Raw genomic sequence first — 14,518 nt, 5'->3', positions numbered from 1 at the left:
AAAAAACACACACTGGCTCTTTAATTAGACTAACAACGGAGAAAATATTTTCTCACTTCTCCCCTATATAACACAAAAGGCTTTTAGAAAGATCAAGACGGCTGGCTACACAACAGCCGTAACAGATCTAAACCGCAAATTACACGCTGTATTTACACACGGACGATGCCGCTCTGGAGAAGAGGGGAGGAGCTGACCCGGCTTTGAGAAGCTTCGCCATTAACCTAAAGCACGCGCTTCCCAGCCAACAGAAAAGAACCACAAGCCGAAATAAAGCAAATGCGAAACTGTGCTAAAAAGTAAATGCAAACACCATAAAGCCCCTAAATAAATAAAAAAGGTACCGATGCAGAGGCTCTACCTCACAAGCCCTTAGGCTATGGACGTTATTAAAGTAATCCTCTCTTCCGGATAAAAATTAATTAGAATCCGGCTCAGAGAGAGCAAATGTATATTTTGTGCCTTGAATAAACTAAAACCCAATAAGAAATTAGCTCCTACCTATTCATGAAGGGAGTAAAATTACCGTCTCCTGTCACATGCCTAACAGTGCCTGCCTTCTGCCTTAATCCCCACTCAGGATTATTTGAGTCTCATCAATAAACTGCAGAGAGCCCAATATATTTTCAATGACTCTAAAGTGCCAGCCTCCTAGCCCCAGAAGACAATAGGCACTTACCTGCATCTAGCCGTCCGGCAGGAGGACCGCTCACACATGGAAGGACGCCAACTCCTTACAGATGTCTGTGAAAAAAAGAAAGACAGAGTAAACCTACTCTGTCTTTCTATACTAGGGTAGCAACATGTTAGGAAAACACAGTAAGGCCCACCTCACAAGTTCCTAAAGTGGAGATCGGCTAGACTCAATCTTGACAGGAAAAGACAGAGCAATCCTACCCTGGCTTTAAAAATAATAAAATCTTGATTGAAGTGAAATAAATCTTTTCTTCAGACACCAAAAACCTCACCCCTTCCTTGTACTAAAGGCAAAGAGAATGACTGGGGGATTGTGGGTAGGGAAGTTATATTTAACAGCTTTGCTGTGGTGCTCTTTGCCTCCTCCTGCTGAGCAGGAAGTGAATATCACAACAGTAATTGATGATCTGTGGACTCACCGTGTCATTAGAAAGAAAAAAAGGTAATAGCGGTACAAAGCCAATAGGTCTTGACATGGGGAACACACATACCAAGTGAGAAGAGTACAGATATATGGTAGAGATATTCGTGTAGCACAAGTGAGTGATCAGCTTCATATTACACAGACAGAACACACGAGGACTGGCACAGGGACCCACTGCTATGTGGGAACAAGACTAGAGTGAGAGGAGTACATGTGAATGCCCATAATGCCTTGCTCACCTCATAACTTCACCCACAACAGCTTTCATGCCATATTCAGTTGCCCACAGGCTCACGGCCTGAACAAGAACTGGAGCCAGATGTTCAAAGTGCTGAAGAAGCTGGATAACCTTGACGCTGGCACCTATACAGTGAGTAAAACATGAGTAAGTGATATTGGCACAATGCCACCCAAACTGCCAGTACCCTGCAGCCTCTGTCGTGTGTGTATATATATATATATATATATATATATATATATATATATATATATATATATATATATATATATATATATATATATATATATATATATATATATATATATATATATATATATATATATATATATATATATATATATATATATATATATATATATATATATATATATACACACACATACACACACACACACACAGTGTGCCAGGAGTTTAAAGAGATTGTAAAGTTAAATTAATGCATTAAACTTTACAAAGACACTTAATTTGTAAAATATTTACCAGAGTGTTATGGTAATTATACCGTTGTTCCTGCGCCCGCATCGCCTACCTTCTTTAGCCTATTGTTGAAGAAGCCACGCGATGCGGGCGCAGGAACAACGGTATAATTACCATTACTCTGTGGTAAATATTTTACAAATTAAGGGTCTTTGTAAAGTTTAATGCATTAAAGTGCCCCCGTTTTTAAGATTTTTAGATACTGGTCATTAATTTACAATTCCTTTAATCTTAACTTATCATTTCTCCTCCTGTTGTGCACCGGGCACATTAGCCCCACATGATACTGAGCTGCACACTCCCCCAAAAGTACTTTGTTATACACTTTCATTTACCATCCCTTTAATGACAAGTTACTTATGCTAGGATTTACCATCACTAGAAATCACTGGTAAATTGTTTTTAAATTGCATGCCCTATATAAATCGGTGCATATTTTTTTTTTTAACTTGACTGTACCTTTAAGACATTAAATTTTCTAGTTAACATGTGCTCTCTGAATTAGGAGACAATTGAGTTTACAGTCCCTTTTAATTGTGATTGGACTCTCTGGGGCCTTGTGTGTCACTTAAATTGATGGTAAATCCAAGCGTATAACGAAATGCTAGGATTTACCGTCCCTAAAAAAATACAAAATGAAAAAAAAAAAAACACTATGTTAAGCTCACCCTGTCTATAAGGAAATAGCAGTGCGTGTCAACTGACATCCTAGCACGGCTATTGGTCTAAAGGTGTAAAGGTCACCTCATTGGAGAAAGCGCTGTGCCAGCGAGCACCACAGCAAAGCTGTTAAATAGCTCCTCCCTTCCCTCCAACCCCAGTTATTCGACCAAAGTAAAAGGAGAGAAAGGAAGCAACAAGGTGCAGAGGTGCCTACGGTTTATAAAATGACAACAACAAAAAAACCTGTCTTAAAAAACAAGGCCGGTCAGGTAAGCATACATTTTGTTTTCTTTCTAATGACACTGAGTCCACGGATCATCTAATTACTATTTGGAATCAATACCCAAGCTAGAGAACACAGATAAGGGAGGGACAAGACAGGAAACCTAAACGGAAGGCACCACTGCTTGAAGAACCTTTCTCCCAAAGGAAGCCTCAGCCGATAGAGTTTTAAAAAAAAAAAAAGTGTGTAGAAAGGACCAAGTTGCAGCCTTGCAAATCTGTTCCACAGAAGCTTCATTTTTGAATGCTCAGGAAGAGGAAACTGCCCTCGTAGAATGAGCCATGACCCTCTCAGGAGGCTGCTGTCCAGCAGTTTCATAGGTGATACTCTTCAGCCACAAAGAAAGAAGTAGCCATAGCTTTCTGCCCCTTACTTTCCCAGAGAAAACTACAGAGCAGAAGACTGGCTAAAATCCTTAGTCTGTAGATAAAATTTTAACGCACGCACCAACGTTGTGCAGCAGACGTACCTTATGAGAAGATGGGTTAGGACATAAAAAGGAAGAATTTCCGGATTAATGTTCCAATCCAAAACCACTTTAGGGAGAAACCCTAACTTAGTACACAAAACCAACTTATCCAAATTAAAAATAAGGTAAGGAGATTCAAACTTAAACGCCAAGAGACTCTACGAACAGAAGAAATTGCAACAAGAAACAAAAAAACTTTCCAAGATAATTTAAGATCTAATGGAATGCATAGGCTCAAACAGAGCCTGCTGAAGAACTTTAAGAACAAGGTTAAGACTCCAGGGAGGAGTAACAGGTTTGAACACAGACCTGATTCGGACCAAGGCCTGACAGAACGATTGCACGTCTGGTACATCCGCCAGACATTTATGTAACAAAATAGACAAGGCAGATATTTGACCTTTCAAGGAATTTGACAGTAAATCCTTCTCCAAACCCTCTTGGACAAAAGACAGAATTCTAGGAATCCAAACTTTTCTCCAAGAGTAGCCTCTGGATTCACACCAATAGAGATATTTCCGCCATATCTTGTAGTAAATCTTCCTAGTAACAAGCTTACAAGCCTGAATCATGGTCTCAATGACCGACTCTGAAAATCCCCGCTTAGATAAGATTAAGCGTTCAATCTCCAAGCAGTCAGCTTCAGAGAAACTAGATTTGGGTGAAGGAAGGGCCCCTGAAGAAGGTCCTTCCTCAGTGGAAGTCTCCAAGGTGGGAAGGATGACATCTCCACTAGGTCTGCATACCATATCCTGCAAGGCCACACTGCTGCAATGAGGACCACCGACACCCTCTCCTGTTTGATTCGAGCAATGACCCGAGGAAGAATAGCGAACGGAGGAAATGGGTATGCTAGACTGAAATTCCAAGGGACTGCCAGAGCATGTATCAGTACAGCCCGAGGATCCCTCGACCTGTACCTCGGGAGCTTGGAATTCTGACGAGATGCCATGAGATCTAGTTCCGGCTGTCCCCATTTGAGAATCAAGCTGGAAAACACTTCCGGATGGAGTTCCCACTTCCCCGGGTGAAAGGTCTGTTTGCTCAGAAAATCCGCTTCCCAATTGTCCACTCCTGGAATGTGGATCGCAGACAGAAAGCAGTTGTGAGTCTCCACCCACTGAATAATCTTGGCTACCTCTGTCATGGCCAAGGAACTCCGAGTTCCTCCCTGATGGTTGATGTAAGCCACTAAAGTTATGTTGTCCGACTGGAACCTGATAAACCGGGCTGAAGCTAACTGAGGCCAGGCCAGAAGAGCATTAAAGATGGTCTTCAGCTCTAGAATGTTTATGGGGAAAAACAGACGCCTCCCGAGGCCATGTCCCCTGAGCCTTTAGTGAGCCCCAGACTGCTCCCCATCCCAGCAGGCTGTTGTCAGTTGTCACAATTACCCAGGTGGGTCTGCGGAAGCAGGTTCCATGGGAGAGATTTTTTTGAGACAACCACCAAAGAAGAGAATCCCTTGTCTCCTGAACCAGATGTAATTTGCAGAGACAGATCCGCATAATCCCCGATCCATTGCCTAGGCATGCATAACTGAGGTGGAAACGGGCAAACTGAATGATGCCCATGGCAGCTACCATCAGACCGATCACCTCCATACATTGAGCCACTGATGGCCGAAGAGGACTGAAGAGCCAGACAACAATCGAAGATCTTTGATTTCATGACCTCTGTCAGAAATATTTTCATTGATAGGGAATCTATTATGGTTCCCAAGAACACTACCCTTGTAGCTAGAATTAAGGAACTCTTTACCAAATTCACCTTATACCCGTGAGAGCGCAGGAAGAATAACATTTGTGTGGGAGTTTGCTTGTTGAAGGGATGGCGCCTGAACCAGAATGTCATCCAGATAAGGCGCCACTGCAATAACCCGCACCAACGCCAACAGGGATCCCAGGACCTTTGAAAAAATGCTGGGAGCTGTGGCAAGGCCGAATATAAGACACAAACTGGAAGAGTTTGTCTAGAAATGCAAACCTCAGAAACTTGCGATGATCCCTGTAGATGGGAACAAGCAGGTACACATCCTTTAAATCTATTGTCATGAATTGACCCTCCTGAACCAAGGGAAGAATGGAACGAATAGTTTCCATCTTGAAGAACGGTACTCGAGGAATTCTAGACTTTTGAGGTCTAGAATTTGTCTGAAAGTTCCCTCTTTTTTGGGAACCACGAACAGATTGGAGTAAAATCCCAGACCCTGTTCCTGCATTAGAACAGGAACTATCACTCCCAGGTCGGAAATGTCTCGAACAGTGTAAGAAAACCTCTATTTATCTGGTCTACAGATAATCTTGAGAGCAGAAACCTGTCCCTGGGAGGAAAAGTCTTGAATTTTAGTTTGTATCCCTGGGACACGATGTCCACCACCCAGGACTCCTGAACCCAAGCAAAAAAGGACTTTCAGTCAGTAGCGGGCTTCTTAGATTGCTTTCCTTTGTTCCATGACTGGTTGGACCGCCAGGAAGGCTTGGACTGTTCCTGCTTGGTAGGGGGAGAGAAAGGCTTACCCTTCAATTTTCAAAAGGAACGAAAAACATAATTTATGTAAGAACTTACCTGATAAATTCATTTCTTTCATATTAGCAAGAGTCCATGAGCTAGTGACGTATGGGATATACATTCCTACCAGGAGGGGCAAAGTTTCCCAAACCTCAAAATGCCTATAAATACACCCCTCACCACACCCACAAATCAGTTTAACGAATAGCCAAGAAGTGGGGTGATAAGAAAAAAGTGCGAAAGCATATAAAATAAGGAATTGGAATAATTGTGCTTTATACAAAAAAATCATAACCACCACAAAAAAAGGGTGGGCCTCATGGACTCTTGCTAATATGAAAGAAATGAATTTATCAGGTAAGTTCTTACATAAATTATGTTTTCTTTCATGTAATTAGCAAGAGTCCATGAGCTAGTGACGTATGGGATAATGACTACCCAAGATGTGGATCTTTCCACGCAAGAGTCACTAGAGAGGGAGGGATAAAATAAAGACAGCCAATTCCTGCTGAAAAAAATCCACACCCAAAATAAAGTTTAATGAAAAACATAAGCAGAAGATTCAAACTGAAACCGCTACCTGAAGTACTTTTCTACCAAAAACTGCTTCAGAAGAAGAAAATACATCAAAATGGTAGAACTTAGTAAAAGTATGCAAAGAGGACCAAGTTGCTGCTTTGCAAATCTGATCAACCGAAGCTTCATTCCTAAATGCCCAGGAAGTAGAAACTGACCTAGTAGAATGAGCTGTAATCCTCTGAGGCGGAGTTTTACCCGACTCAACATAGGCAAGATGAATTAACGATTTCAACCAAGATGCCAAAGAAATGGCAGAAGCTTTCTGGCCTTTTCTAGAACCGGAAAAGATAACAAATAGACTAGAAGTCTTTCGGAAAGACTTAGTAGCTTCAACATAATATTTCAAAGCTCTAACAACATCCAAAGAATGCAACGATTTCTCCTTAGAATTCTTAGGATTAGGACATAATGAAGGAACCACAATTTCTCTACTAATGTTGTTGGAATTCACAACCTTAGGTAAAAATTCAAAAGAAGTTCGCAACACCGCCTTATCCTGATGAAAAATCAGAAAAGGAGACTCACAAGAAAGAGCAGACAATTCAGAGACTCTTCTGGCAGAAGAGATGGCCAAAAGGAACAAAACTTTCCAAGAAAGTAATTTAATGTCCAATGAATGCATAGGTTCAAACGGAGGAGCTTGAAGAGCTCCCAGAACCAAATTCAAACTCCAAGGAGGAGAAATTGACTTAATGACAGGTTTTATACGAACCAAAGCTTGTACAAAACAATGAATATCAGGAAGAACAGCAATCTTCCTGTGAAAAAGAACAGAAAGAGCAGAGATTTGTCCTTTCAAGGAACTTGCGGACAAACCCTTATCTAAACCATCCTGAAGAAACTGTAAAATTCTCGGTATTCTAAAAGAATGCCAAGAAAAATGATGAGAAAGACACCAAGAAATATAAGTCTTCCAGACTCTATAATATATCTCTCTAGATACAGATTTACGAGCCTGTAACATAGTATTAATCACAGAGTCAGAGAAACCTCTTTGACCAAGAATCAAGCGTTCAATCTCCATACCTTTAAATTTAAGGATTTTAGATCCTGATGGAAAAAAGGACCTTGCGACAGAAGGTCTGGTCTTAACGGAAGAGTCCACGGTTGGCAAGAGGCCATCCGGACAAGATCCGCATACCAAAACCTGTGAGGCCATGCCGGAGCTACCAGCAGAACAAACGAGCATTCCTTCAGAATCTTGGAGATTACCCTTGGAAGAAGAACTAGAGGCGGAAAGATATAGGCAGGATGATACTTCCAAGGAAGTGATAATGCATCCACTGCCTCCGCCTGAGGATCCCGGGATCTGGACAGATACCTGGGAAGTTTCTTGTTTAGATGAGACGCCATCAGATCTATTTCTGGAAGTTCCCACATCTGAACAATCTGAAGAAATACCTCTGGGTGAAGAGACCATTCGCCCGGATGCAACGTTTGGCGACTGAGATAATCCGCTTCCCAATTGTCTATACCTGGGATATGAACCGCAGAGATTAGACAGGAGCTGGATTCCGCCCAAACCAAAATTCGAGATACTTCTTTCATAGCCAGAGGACTGTGAGTCCCTCCTTGATGATTGATGTATGCCACAGTTGTGACATTGTCTGTCTGAAAGCAAATGAACGATTCTCTCTTCAGAAGAGGCCAAAACTGAAGAGCTCTGAAAATTGCACGGAGTTCCAAAATATTGATCGGCAATCTCACCTCCTGAGATTCCCAAACTCCTTGTGCCGTCAGAGATCCCCACACAGCTCCCCAACCTGTGAGACTTGCATCTGTTGAAATTACAGTCCAGGTCGGAAGCAAAAAAGAAGCCCCCTGAATTAAACGATGGTGATCTGTCCACCATGTTAGAGAATGTTGAACAATCGGTTTTAAAGATATTAATTGAGATATCTTTGTGTAATCCTTGCACCATTGATTCAGCATACAAAGCTGAAGAGGTTGCATGTGAAAACGAGCAAAGGGGATCGCGTCCGATGCAGCAGTCATAAGACCTAGAATTTCCATGCATAAGGCTACCGAAGGGAATGATTGTGACTGAAGGTTTCGACAAGCTGAAATCAGTTTTAAACGTCTCTTGTCTGTTAAAGACAGAGTCATGGACACTGAATCTAACTGGAAACCCAGAAAGGTTACCCTTGTCTGAGGAATCAATGAACTTTTTGGTAAATTGATCCTCCAACCATGATCTTGAAGAAACAACACAAGTCGATTCGTATGAGATTCTGCTAAATGTAAAGATTGAGCAAGTACCAAGATATCGTCCAAATAAGGAAATACCACAATACCCTGTTCTCTGATTACAGACAGAAGGGCACCGAGAACCTTTGTAAAAATTCTTGGAGCTGTAGCTAGGCCAAACGGCAGAGCCACAAACTGGTAATGCTTGTCCAGAAAAGAGAATCTCAGGAACTGATAATGATCTGGATGAATCGGAATATGCAGATATGCATCCTGTAAATCTATTGTGGACATATAATTCCCTTGCTGAACAAAGGGCAGAATAGTCCTTATAGTTACCATCTTGAATGTTGGTATCCTTACATAACGATTCAATATTTTTAGATCCAGAACTGGTCTGAAGGAATTCTCCTTCTTTGGTACAATGAAGAGATTTGAATAAAACCCCATCCCCTGTTCCGGAACTGGAACTGGCATAATTACTCCAGCCAACTCTAGATCTGAAACACATTTCAGAAATGCTTGAGCTTTCACTGGATTTACTGGGACACGGGAAAGAAAAAATCTCTTTGCAGGAGGTCTCAACTTGAAACCAATTCTGTACCCTTCTGAAACAATATTCTGAATCCAAAGATTGTGAACAGAATTGATCCAAATTTCTTTGAAAAAACGTAACCTGCCCCCTACCAGCTGAGCTGGAATGAGGGCCACACCTTCATGTGGACTTAGAAGCAGGCTTTGGCTTTCTAGCAGGCTTGGATCTATTCCAGACTGGAGATGGTTTCCAAACTGAAACTGCTCCTGAGGATGAAGGATTAGGCTTTTGTTCTTTGTTGAAACGAAAGGAACGAAAACGATTATTAGCCCTGTTTTTACCCTTAGATTTTTTATCCTGTGGTAAAAAAGTTCCTTTCCCACCAGTAACAGTTGAGATAATAGAATCCAACTGAGAACCAAATAATTTGTTACCCTGGAAAGAAATGGAAAGTAGAGTTGATTTAGAAGCCATATCAGCATTCCAAGTTTTAAGCCATAAAGCCCTTCTAGCTAAAATAGCTAGAGACATAAACCTGACATCAACCCTGATAATATCAAAAATGGCATCACAGATAAAATTATTAGCATGCTGAAGAAGAATAATATCATGAGAATCATGATCTGTTACTTGTTGCGCTAAAGTTTCCAACCAAAAAATTGAAGCTGCAGCAACATCAGCCAAAGATATAGCAGGTCTAAGAAGATTACCTGAACACAGATAAGCTTTTCTTAGAAAGGATTCAATTTTCCTATCTAAAGGATCCTTAAACGAAGTACCATCTGACGTAGGAATAGTAGTACGTTTAGCAAGAGTAGCAATAGCCCCATCAACTTTAGGGATCTTGTCCCAAAATTCTAATCGGTCAGACGGCACAGGATATAATTGCTTAAAACGTTTAGAAGGAGTAAAAGAATTACCCAATTTATCCCATTCTTTGGAAATTACTTCAGAAATAGCATTAGGAACAGGAAAAACTTCTGGAATAACCACAGGAGATTTAAATACTTTATCTAAACGTTTAGAATTAGTATCAAGAGGACCAGAATCCTCTATTTCTAAAGCAATTAGTACTTCTTTAAGTAAAGAACGAATAAATTCCATTTTAAATAAATATGAAGATTTATCAACATCAATCTCTGAGACAGAATCCTCTGAACCAGAAGAGTCATCAGAATCAGAATGATGATGTACATTTAAAAATTCATCTGTAGGGAGAGAAGTTTTAAAAGATTTTTTATGTTTACTAGAAGGAGAAATAACAGACATAGCCTTCTTGATGGATTCAGAAACAAAATCTCTTATGTTATCAGGAACATTCTGCACCTTAGATGTTGAGGGAACTGCAACAGACAATGGTACTTTACTAAAGGAAATATTATCTGCATTAACAAGTTTGTCATGACAATTAGTACAAACAACAGCCGGAGAAATAGCTACCAAAAGTTTACAGCAGATACACTTAGCTTTGGTAGATCCAGCACTAGACAGCGATTTTCCTGTAGTATCTTCTGACTCAGATGCAACGTGAGACATCTTGCAATATGTAAGAGAAAAAAACATAATTTATGTAAGAACTTACCTGATAAATTCATTTCTTTCATATTAGCAAGAGTCCATGAGCTAGTGACGTATGGGATATACATTCCTACCAGGAGGGGCAAAGTTTCCCAAACCTCAAAATGCCTATAAATACACCCCTCACCACACCCACAAATCAGTTTAACGAATAGCCAAGAAGTGGGGTGATAAGAAAAAAGTGCGAAAGCATATAAAATAAGGAATTGGAATAATTGTGCTTTATACAAAAAAATCATAACCACCACAAAAAAAGGGTGGGCCTCATGGACTCTTGCTAATATGAAAGAAATGAATTTATCAGGTAAGTTCTTACATAAATTATGTTTTCTTTCATGTAATTAGCAAGAGTCCATGAGCTAGTGACGTATGGGATAATGACTACCCAAGATGTGGATCTTTCCACGCAAGAGTCACTAGAGAGGGAGGGATAAAATAAAGACAGCCAATTCCTGCTGAAAAAAATCCACACCCAAAATAAAGTTTAATGAAAAACATAAGCAGAAGATTCAAACTGAAACCGCTGCCTGAAGTACTTTTCTACCAAAAACTGCTTCAGAAGAAGAAAATACATCAAAATGGTAGAACTTAGTAAAAGTATGCAAAGAGGACCAAGTTGCTGCTTTGCAAATCTGATCAACCGAAGCTTCATTCCTAAAAGCCCAGGAAGTAGAAACTGACCTAGTAGAATGAGCTGTAATCCTCTGAGGCGGAGTTTTACCCGACTCAACATAGGCAAGATGAATTAACGATTTCAACCAAGATGCCAAAGAAATGGCAGAAGCTTTCTGGCCTTTTCTAGAACCGGAAAAGATAAATAGACTAGAAGTCTTTCGGAAAGACTTGGTAGCTTCAACATAATATTTCAAAGCTCTAACAACATCCAAAGAATGCAACGATTTCTCCTTAGAATTCTTAGGATTAGGACATAATGAAGGAACCACAATTTCTCTACTAATGTTGTTGGAATTCACAACTTTAGGTAAAAATTCAAAAGAAGTTCGCAACACCGCCTTATCCTGATGAAAAATCAGAAAAGGAGACTCACAAGAAAGAGCAGATAATTCAGAAACTCTTCTGGCAGAAGAGATTGCCAAAAGGAACAAAACTTTCCAAGAAAGTAATTTAATGTCCAATGAATGCATAGGTTCAAACGGAGGAGCTTGAAGAGCTCCCAGAACCAAATTCAAACTCCAAGGAGGAGAAATTGACTTAATGACAGGTTTTATACGAACCAAAGCTTGTACAAAACAATGAATATCAGGAAGAACAGCAATCTTTCTGTGAAAAAGAACAGAAAGAGCAGAGATTTGTCCTTTCAAGGAACTTGCGGACAAACCTTTATCTAAACCATCCTGAAGAAACTGTAAAATTCTCGGTATTCTAAAAGAATGCCAAGAAAAATGATGAGAAAGACACCAAGAAATATAAGTCTTCCAGACTCTATAATATATCTCTCTAGATACAGATTTACGAGCCTGTAACATAGTATTAATCACAGAGTCAGAGAAACCTCTTTGACCAAGAATCAAGCGTTCAATCTCCATACCTTTAAATTTAAGGATTTTAGATCCTGATGGAAAAAAGGACCTTGCGACAGAAGGTCTGATCTTAACGGAAGAGTCCACGGTTGGCAAGAGGCCATCCGGACAAGATCCGCATACCAAAACCTGTGAGGCCATGCCGGAGCTACCAGCAGAACAAACGAGCATTCCTTCAGAATCTTGGAGATTACCCTTGGAAGAAGAACTAGAGGCGGAAAGATATAGGCAGGATGATACTTCCAAGGAAGTGATAATGCATCCACTGCCTCCGCCTGAGGATCCCGGGATCTGGACAGATACCTGGGAAGTTTCTTGTTTAGATGAGACGCCATCAGATCTATTTCTGGAAGTTCCCACATTTGAACAATCTGAAGAAATACCTCTGGGTGAAGAGACCATTCGCCCGGATGCAACGTTTGGCGACTGAGATAATCCGCTTCCCAATTGTCTATACCTGGGATATGAACCGCAGAGATTAGACAGGAGCTGGATTCCGCCCAAACCAAAATTCGAGATACTTCTTTCATAGCCAGAGGACTGTGAGTCCCTCCTTGATGATTGATGTATGCCACAGTTGTGACATTGTCTGTCTGAAAGCAAATGAACGATTCTCTCTTCAGAAGAGGCCAAAACTGAAGAGCTCTGAAAATTGCACGGAGTTCCAAAATATTGATCGGCAATCTCACCTCCTGAGATTCCCAAACTCCTTGTGCCGTCAGAGATCCCCACACAGCTCCCCAACCTGTGAGACTTGCATCTGTTGAAATTACAGTCCAGGTCGGAAGCAAAAAAGAAGCCCCCTGAATTAAACGATGGTGATCTGTCCACCATGTTAGAGAATGTTGAACAATCGGTTTTAAAGATATTAATTGAGATATCTTTGTGTAATCCTTGCACCATTGATTCAGCATACAAAGCTGAAGAGGTCGCATGTGAAAACGAGCAAAGGGGATCGCGTCCGATGCAGCAGTCATAAGGCCTAGAATTTCCATGCATAAGGCTACCGAAGGGAATGATTGTGACTGAAGGTTTCGACAAGCTGAAATCAGTTTTAGACGTCTCTTGTCTGTTAAAGACAGAGTCATGGACACTGAATCTAACTGGAAACCCAGAAAGGTTACCCTTGTCTGAGGAATCAATGAACTTTTTGGTAAATTGATCCTCCAACCATGATCTTGAAGAAACAACACAAGTCGATTCGTATGAGATTCTGCTAAATGTAAAGATTGAGCAAGTACCAAGATATCGTCCAAATAAGGAAATACCACAATACCCTGTTCTCTGATTACAGACAGAAGGGCACCGAGAACCTTTGTAAAAATTCTTGGAGCTGTAGCTAGGCCAAACGGCAGAGCCACAAACTGGTAATGCTTGTCCAGAAAAGAGAATCTCAGGAACTGATAATGATCTGGATGAATCGGAATATGCAGATATGCATCCTGTAAATCTATTGTGGACATATAATTCCCTTGCTGAACAAAGGGCAGAATAGTCCTTATAGTTACCATCTTGAAAGTTGGTATCCTTACATAACGATTTAGTATTTTTAGATCCAGAACTGGTCTGAAGGAATTCTCCTTCTTTGGTACAATGAAGAGATTTGAATAAAACCCCATCCCCTGTTCCGGAACTGGAACTGGCATAATTACTCCAGCCAACTCTAGATCTGAAACACATTTCAGAAATGCTTGAGCTTTCACTGGATTTACTGGGACACGGGAAAGAAAAAATCTCTTTGCAGGAGGTCTCAACTTGAAACCAATTCTGTACCCTTCTGAAACAATATTCTGAATCCAAAGATTGTGAACAGAATTGATCCAAATTTCTTTGAAAAAACGTAACCTGCCCCCTACCAGCTGAGCTGGAATGAGGGCCACACCTTCATGTGGACTTAGAAGCAGGCTTTGGCTTTCTAGCAGGCTTGGATCTATTCCAGACTGGAGATGGTTTCCAAACTGAAACTGCTCCTGAGGATGAAGGATTAGGCTTCTGTTCTTTGTTGAAACGAAAGGAACGAAAACGATTATTAGCCCTGTTTTTACCCTTAGATTTTTTATCCTGTGGTAAAAAAGTTCCTTTCCCACCAGTAACAGTTGAGATAATAGAATCCAACTGAGAACCAAATAATTTGTTACCCTGGAAAGAAATGGAAAGTAGAGTTGATTTAGAAGCCATATCAGCATTCCAAGTTTTAAGCCATAAAGCCCTTCTAGCTAAAATAGCTAGAGACATAAACCTGACATCAACCCTGATAATATCAAAAATGGCATCACAGATAAAATTATTAGCATGCTGAAGAAGAATAATAATATCATGAGAATCATGATCTGT

General features: G+C 40.5%; 1 protein-coding gene across 1 annotated transcript in view; it reads right to left on the bottom strand.

Annotated features, from left to right (window-relative positions):
- Nucleotides 1-14,518, bottom strand: part of NCAPD2 (non-SMC condensin I complex subunit D2) — a 185,691-nt gene that overhangs the window by 129,542 nt on the left and 41,631 nt on the right. The window contains exon 7 of the mRNA XM_053692853.1: nt 1,360-1,483. Coding sequence (XP_053548828.1) covers nt 1,360-1,483 — 124 coding nt within the window. The remainder of the gene's footprint in view (nt 1-1,359; nt 1,484-14,518) is intronic.

Source organism: Bombina bombina, chromosome 9, assembly GCF_027579735.1.
Source record: "Bombina bombina isolate aBomBom1 chromosome 9, aBomBom1.pri, whole genome shotgun sequence".
Taxonomy (NCBI): Eukaryota; Metazoa; Chordata; class Amphibia; order Anura; family Bombinatoridae; genus Bombina; species Bombina bombina.
This window is presented reverse-complemented; position numbering and strand designations above follow the sequence as displayed.